The sequence below is a fragment of the Octopus bimaculoides genome, chromosome 2 (genome assembly GCF_001194135.2).
Source record: "Octopus bimaculoides isolate UCB-OBI-ISO-001 chromosome 2, ASM119413v2, whole genome shotgun sequence".
Classification (NCBI taxonomy): Eukaryota; Metazoa; Mollusca; class Cephalopoda; order Octopoda; family Octopodidae; genus Octopus; species Octopus bimaculoides.
Genome location: NC_068982.1, coordinates 103,370,516 through 103,378,960, shown reverse-complemented (window position 1 = coordinate 103,378,960; position 8,445 = coordinate 103,370,516). Strand labels below are relative to the sequence as shown.

The 8,445-nt window shown below is 36.8% G+C and overlaps 1 protein-coding gene across 1 annotated transcript in view; it reads right to left on the bottom strand.

The window, feature by feature from the left end:
• The window catches only part of LOC106875975 (ribonuclease H2 subunit A), an 82,884-nt gene that overhangs the window by 17,398 nt on the left and 57,041 nt on the right, over positions 1-8,445 (bottom strand). The window contains exons 2-3 of the mRNA XM_052965866.1: positions 6,093-6,164; positions 3,612-3,741 (exon numbers count right to left, since the gene is read on the bottom strand). Coding sequence (XP_052821826.1) covers positions 3,612-3,741; positions 6,093-6,164 — 202 coding nt within the window. The remainder of the gene's footprint in view (positions 1-3,611; positions 3,742-6,092; positions 6,165-8,445) is intronic.

Genomic DNA, 8,445 nt, shown 5'->3' with positions numbered 1-8,445 from the left:
TTTAATAGTATCTTTAAGAGAGTCGACATTGCTGTGTGATGTTCTATTGTTAGCATGTTCTAAAACGCCACAAATAGCATAATCCAGAGGGTTTAGATCTGGGCTAGAAGGCGACCATAAACATGATTCCAAAAAATTGCTGAAGTTGGACTTGCAGAAATGTATTTTTCTAGCTGTGTGGGCTGGAGTACCATCCTGTGTCCATACATAATTACCATCTGGGTAGTTTGCTTTAAGCCATGGCAATACCTGGTATCTCAGAGTCTTCTAGTAAGTATTAACATTGATCATTTCATCAGCTTTGTAGAATTTTATAGGCATTTTCTTTCCATCGGAAGCCACAACACCAAATGCCATAACTTGAGCAGGATGTTTTGTTTTGAATGTCCCCTTAATCTCAGCTGTCGGTTTTGCGATAAATCTGTCATTTCAGTGGTTCAGAAAAGCATCGACAGTGAAGATCTTTTCATCTGAAAAGATCGTTACAATGGAGGACTTTTTCTTGAACCATGTAATAATTTTCTTGCACCTTTCCAATCTCTTGTCCTTCATAGCTGTTGTCAACAAGTGTTTTGGTGTTCTTGTGTACGATTTTAACTTCAAATCATATTTTATTGCATTTCGAATGGTCTTGTTGTCTACCTCATGTCCAATTGCCATTTTTCTCATGGAATTGGTTGCATCTTTTAGGATTTGGGATTTGAGAGCTTTAATAAAAGCTTTGGTACGTTTTTTGTTGATTCCTCCATTTCCAGACTTTCTCGTAATAGTTTTGCTTATAGCCATTCTATTCTTTACATTATAATCAGCCTTTATGGGCACTCCAACTATTCTTGAAATCTCCTTTGGTGTAACGAGTGCATTCAGCAAATCACATACTCTTTGACATTTGCTTTCCTGATTACTCACATGGGCAAAAGTTTATGAAAAGGTAAGGATAATAGTGTCAGGTATGATTCTGACATCAATATATGCTAGGTTTCAAAACAATTGACTTAGTGCCTGCTGAGAAAAAACAACTTAACGTTCATTGTAAATTTTACTTCCCCACCCTGTGTGTGTGTGAGTGTGTATATATATATATATATATATATATATATATATATATATATATATATATATATATATATATATATATATATATATATATATATATATATACATATATATATATACATCTATACATATACATCTATACGTATACATAATATATATATATATATTATATATATGTATTTATATATGTATGTATGCCTGTATATATGTGAGATAATAGTTTCACTTTAATAGTTTCAGTATAAAAGTGAAACTTATTGTTTCACTTCCGACACGTAATACTGAAATAGTGGAAAAGATATGATATTGCTCTGGGCTTGCACTAGGCAAGAAGTTAAAAAAAATTTTGGCCTATGACACTACATGGACCCTAAGTAAGGCATGTGTAAAATTTGAATGAAATTGGTTGTGTAGTTCTGAAGTTTTAGAGATTCAGACAGACAGACAGACAGTCACACACACATTCTCATCTTTTTATATATATATATATATATATATATATATATATACACACACACACACACACACACACACACAATTGCAGCATGGAGGGTGTTTATAAGCCATTTGAAAACACACAAAAAAACGCTAGATTCACTTCAACATTTAAATTTAATTTGTCAAAATATTTTCGTCTCTTTGAAACCACAACCTGTTCACTGACAAAATTCTGTGTTTGGCTTATAAACGCTTTCCACGCTGTAATTATTTTTGTTTCAGCACATGATCTCAGATAATGTCACTTGCTATGCATTTGTCTCTGTCAAACCTTCTCTACAACTCATCTTCCTAATATCTAGCCCTCTATTGTACAACACTACTATTAACTCAGCTGCTGAGTATACCAATGTTTCTCATGGCAGGAACAGGGGAGTCAAGGGGATTCAAAAGAAGACATAAATCATCGTCATCACCATCAGATTAATTTCCACTTTTCCTTGCTCACATAGGCAGGGTGGAATTTGTTGAGGCGAATTTTCTACAACTAGATGCTCTTCTTGTTGCCAACCTTCACTTGCTTCAAAGCAAAGAAAAATTTCTCCGTATTTTAATATTTTAAATATTCTAAGGCAGCGAGCTGGCAGAAACGTTAGCACGCCGGGCGAAATGCTTAGCGGTATTTCGTCTGCCGCTACGTTCTGAGTTCAAATTCCACCGAGGTCAACTTTGCCTTTCATCCTTTCAGGGTCAATTAAATAAGTACCAGTTACGCACTGGGGTCGATATAGTCGACTTAATCCATTTGTCTGTCCTTATTTGTCCCCTCTGTGTGTAGCCCCTTGTAGGCAGTAAAGAAATAAGAAATATTTCTCCATAGCTAGATGCAAGTTTTCACAAGTTTTACCAGTTATGCACTGAGGTCGATATAATCGACTTAATCCGTTTGTCTGTCCTTGTTTGTCCCCTCTATGTTTAGCCCCTTGTGGGCAATAAAGAAATAAGAAGAAAGAAGGTTACCACCTGAATGATGGCAATATTCATTTACAGCTACTGCTCAATGTCAAAACAGAGACCCACCCAAACACATGCATATACACAACTCATGCACCTGCAACCCCTCCTTGCACAATTACATACAAGGGGGTGCTGAAAAGTTCCTGGCTTTGGATAAAAGAAAATACTCAAGGATCAATTAATTATGTTTTTATTGAACATATTCTCCTCTCAGATTCACACACTTATTGCAATGAACCTTCAGTTTTTCTAAGCCTTATAAAAGAACTCGGAAGGTTAGGCCTCCAATCAGGCCTTTCAAGATACCCTTAAAGCCAGGAACTTTTCAGCAACCCCTCATTTGTATATACGTATGAGGGGATTGCTGAATAGTTCCTGGCTTTGAGTAAAAGAAAATACAAGAGGATCAGTTAATTATGGTTTTATTCAACATATTCCCCTCTCAGATTCACACTTATTACAGTGATCCTACAATTTTTTCTAAGCCCTGTAAAAGAACTTGGAATGTTGGGTCTCCAATCAGGCCTTCCACAATACCCATAAACCCAGAAACTTTTCAGTATTCCTCACATACACACACAACAAACTTCTTTCCGTTTCCATCAACCAAATCCATTCACAAGGCTATGTTTGGCCTAGGGCTATTGTAGAAGACACTTACCCAAGGTGCCACACAGTGGGACTGAACCTGAAAACCATGTGGTTGGGAAGCAACCTTTTTAATCACACAACCATACTTATGAGTCTATTTTGTCTCTTCCTTAATAACCAGTGAGGAGTGGCAACAAAAAAATTTCAGGTGTGGTGGGGTTGGCACTTTCATTTTGAGAATCATTGCCCTATACCAAATTAGGAAAAGAGATTTTTACAAAATCCAGTAACCAACAAACAAAAAGAGAAAATAGCAACAAAAACTGGCCTACAAACACAAACAAACACTCGCACGTACACTAATGTCCTGAAATACCTTAAGATGATAATCATGAGGATTGTTCACACTTGACATTTTTCTCATACTATGATTCATGAGAATTTATATCCACTTATTTATTCAAAGAAATATGGGTCTAAAATGAAAGTGAAATATTTCAATAACTGACCTTTTCAACATACTGTTAGAAATAAAAGTTGGAGAAAGAATATGAACCATCCAGCCTATCTTGTCAACAGAATCAGTTGTCATTTTTTCCAGAATACTCTCTCTCTTTTCTTCTGTTAAGGTTTTTGAATCTGAAAACACCAAAATGGATAAAGATTTCAAAATAGAGACAAAATTACATAATCTGTCAATGATTATAGTAAATAAATATGTGTGTGTGTGTGAGAGAGAGAGAGAGAGAGAGAGAGAGAGAAAGAGAGAGGGAGGAGAAGATGCATGGTCTTGTGATTATGGTAGTGCATTTATGATTGCGAGATTGTGGTTTCAATTTCCAGACAGGCAGTGCATTGTGATCTTGAGCAAAACATTTCATTTCACAATGCCCAAGACCACTCAGCTATAAATGAGTAACCTTGAGATGGAATGGCATTCTATTCAGGGAAAATGTTGACCTATCAGCCTAGCAGCAGGGTGGCATCATTTGAAAGTTACAACAATGCAAGGAAGTGTATCGAGAACATCAGTGTGTAACAACAACCAATAGTCTGGTTGATACTCCATACAGTGTGCCCAGTGCAAGCTATGGACACATAAGATGTACAGTGTTGTCACGGAAAGGTTAACAGAGAAAGATGTCTTTTTGTGTGGCAGATGTGCAGGTACAATAAGCACTAAGAATGTAAGTAGTAGCTTCCATTGCCTAGGCGACCAGGTTAACAGTGGAGAAGTTCTGAAAGCATAGTTGCGAGAATAAGAACAGTTCAGAGAGCTACTATCTTTGTTGGTAACAATGGGTCAAAAGGTCAAAGGGCATTTCCCTAAGAGTGAAAGACAGAATGTATGATGCCTGTGTACATACAGCTATGCGACATGGCAGTGAAACATGGACTATGAGTATAGAGGACATGCAAAGGCTTGAAAGAAATGAAGCCAGCTTGCTCTGCTCGGTGGGTAATGTCAAAACTGCACAGCTATGGTCATGTGATGATATAGATGGTTCCAGGTTCAGTCCCACTGTGTGGCACCTTGGGCAAGTATCTTCTACTATAGCCTTGGGCTAACCAAAAGCCTTGTGAGTGGATTTGGTAAACAGAAACTGAAAGAAGTTCAATGTGTGTGTGTGTGTGTGTGTGTGAGTGTGTGTGTGTGTGAGTGTGTGTGTGTGTGAGTGTGTGTGTGTGTGAGCGTGTGCTTGACCCCCCCCACACACACACACCTCTATCACTGCTTGACATCAGGTGTTGGTATGTTTACACCCATGTAACTCAGCAGTTCAGCAAAAGAAACTGACAGAATGAGTATTAGGCTCAAAAAATAAGTCCTGAAGTTGATTTGTTCAATTAAAACCTTCCAAAGATGGTGCTCCAGCATGACTATAATCAAATGACTGAAACAAGTAAAGCAATAAAGGAATATAGATAAGACTCAGAGATCATTAGTTGCTGGGGTGGGTTGGAAACAGTGATGGACGTGAGAACATGAGTTGAATTTCTGGTGATGGATCAGTTGTTTGAGGTCTGAGAGGAAAAAGGTTTGTGTAATCCTTTGATGACAGTCAAAGAGTTCTAACTCATAGCCAGATGCTCTCATCTGACAACAACACTACCATACACAGCATTAACATAGTAAATGTGAGCCCTGTATGTGCAATAAAGGTTTCCCATAGATTTGACTGTTGACTTTTGTGGTGGGGGTTTACAGCTATCGTTTATGTTTTACTTGTTTCAGTCATTAGACTGCAACCATGCTAAGGCACTGCCTTGGAAGAGTTTTTAGTCAAATGAATCGATCACAGTACTTCTTTTTTCTAAGCCTGGCACCTATTCTATTGGTATATTCGGCCGAAACACTAAGTTACGGGGACATGAACACACCAACACGGGCTGTCAAGTAGTGGTGGGAAACAAACATAAACACACACACAAATTGATTGATTGAGATATATATATATATATATATATATATATATATATATATTCCTTTCTGTTGAAGAGTGAAGGCTCGAAATGTAAAAGACTTTCTCACTTCCCAAGCATTAAACTAATAAATCTGTTTGTTGTTTACACACCCGTCTTCGTCTTTTGTTTTTTTGTCAATTCTCACTATATATATATATATATATATATATACACACACACACATACATATGGCATGTTTCTTTCAGTTTCCATTTACCATATCCACTCACAAGGCTTTGGTCAACCTGAGGCTAGAGTGGAAGGCACTTATCAAGGTGCCACACAGTGGGACTGAATCTGGAACCATATGGTTGGAAAGCAAACTTCTTACCACACAGCCACACCTGCGCTTATGTAAAAGAAAAGTTGGGAAGAGAGAAAGAAATCAGTGTATTTACCTAAGATACTGTTAATAAGTGAATGACTGAAAGAACTCGTCTAATTTAAATACAAATTATCATTATCGTCATCATTACCTTTACAAACACCACTACTGGCATTAAAATTCTATAAATAAAGCTCACCTGCCAAGCCAAGATGTTTCAAATGATCTTTCTCTTCAAGAGGACTATAACATGTTCCATAAACCATTGGCCCTGTAAAGAAATAAACAGACGAAAATATTTTTAAATAAATATTCACCAATAATTTTAACATCTAACATTTCAACAAGCCAGCCTCTATGTATTCATCTGGCTTACTAGAAATGGCAGCCAAGAAGGAGGACACATCGGATTATTTGTTCTAAAATACATTGGATTCACAAAAGATAGGACAGCCATGCCTGGAATGTCTTGACCATCAAAGGTTTGATTATAGGTTTGCTTGATCAAAGCTGACCTAGAACTACACCAAACATTCCAGCATATAACAAAAATATATTGAAATATTTGGAGTAAAATCAAGCAAAATAAAACATGTACACTATAGTGAAGGTATGTATGATATATGAATGTATACAATAACATGATGCCCACCACCACCAAATGTATCCATTTCCTCTTGCCACACCAATTTAACCTCACTATGAGAATCCATTATAGTATATAACTAGCAGAGAGAGCCGGCATTGCTCAGGATTAAAATGGCATAGTTTTTTATTGTCATATTTGTTTCAATCTTGTGAGTGCTGTCATACCAGAGCACCACCTATAGTCGAAGAAATTGATCCCAAGATTTATTCTTTGTGAGCCTACTACTTGTTCTGTCACTGTGTTTTGCCAAATGCCTAAGTTAAAGGGACATAAACATAGCAACATCGGTTGTCAGGCGATGCTGGGGGTACAAACACAGACACACAACACACGCACATACACACACATATACATATACATATATATATGTACTAGCAGAGATACCCGGCGTTGCCTGTGTTACATGCAAATGAAGGATGAGACTTTTCTCTTATATTTTGTGTAAGGAACTGGAATACATATGATTCGAATTTCATCAAAATTGCACATGAGGGTTCTTTCCCTCTTTACACACCCTAAGAAAATTCTAAACATGAGACCTATATCCCATACTATTGATCTTTATGTGCATATTCCAAAATTTCAGTCTTCTGGAACCTGTAAAAAGGATTTTGCTCCTGAAAAATGGAGCTCATGAAGCTGAAAAATGTGGGATGTAAGGCCCTATTGGGGGTGAGTGTGTTAATGTCAACCATAGAAGTTGAATTGTTGGGAATTTTTTTAACTTGGGTGTAATATGTATTGTTTGAATTTCTTTGAAATAGGAAATATATGAATGTTCACTGGGTTTGTAAAAGAGAGCAAAGCTACAGGAAACCAAAAGACGAATGATCACGATAATCAGTCAGCTACCCTAGCCTAGTCGTTACTACTCCCCAATGTAGGATTCCTCACCTACAGGTGACAGGCACAGCTGTAAGATGCATTACGGGTGTATAGCAATTGGAAGGGCATGACCCAATTGAAATAACGTGTGACGCTTGGAGTAAAGGGAAATGAAAGTGTCGCCTCTGGAGTTTGCAAATGACCACTATACCGATAGGTAACTGGGCAGAAAAATTTACAATCAATAAATGTCTTAGAACAACCAGTCACTCATATGGGAAGGCCTTGAAATCAATGTTACCAACCAGAGACTATGTGTGACCCAGTGATAATAAAAAGACTCAAAGGAGGTCTGCAACAAAATAATTTTACTCAACACTTTGCAAGTGAATCAGTGGAGGCAAAGATAAGTCTCATTTACTTGACAATTTATGCACCACATTGCAGAAATCACAATGTAACTATATCTGAAAGGATAGTCTTACACTGTTGTACCGTTGAATTAGAAATAATGCTCATCTGTTATGTTCGGGTGACCCTATAGCTTCCAATAGTACAACTGTATTCGTCTTTGCTTAGGAAAAATGACTAAATTGTGGGTGTTAAGTCCCCATGGAGGGGTCTTTATAACTTGTAAGAAGATGAAATTTTTACAGTTCTATGTAATCGGTGGAACTTTACGCAAGTCTTATTTTATGAAGACAATTCGTGTATGATTCTAGAACGATTGTGCTGAAGAGAACACGTATGTTGTTACGTAAGTAAAACGTTATGTTCGAAACCAGTACACAATTAATTCTTTCTTCTGTATATTTTTCATTTTGTCTTGCCCGCTTATGTTCTGGTGTTTTGTGAAATTTTTTCTGGAGAACATTATTTTTCTTTGTGGTTGGGTCGTTGATGACCTCTTTCTAGCATATCAGATGTCCACTTAGTGGTCATCCCTTCTTATACACATGTAATACAATTTTTCTGAATTTTCAGATTTTTTATATGCTAGGCCACTTGGTTTTAAATTGAATTAATATTCAATTTATCACCCTATATATATATATATATATATATATATATATATATA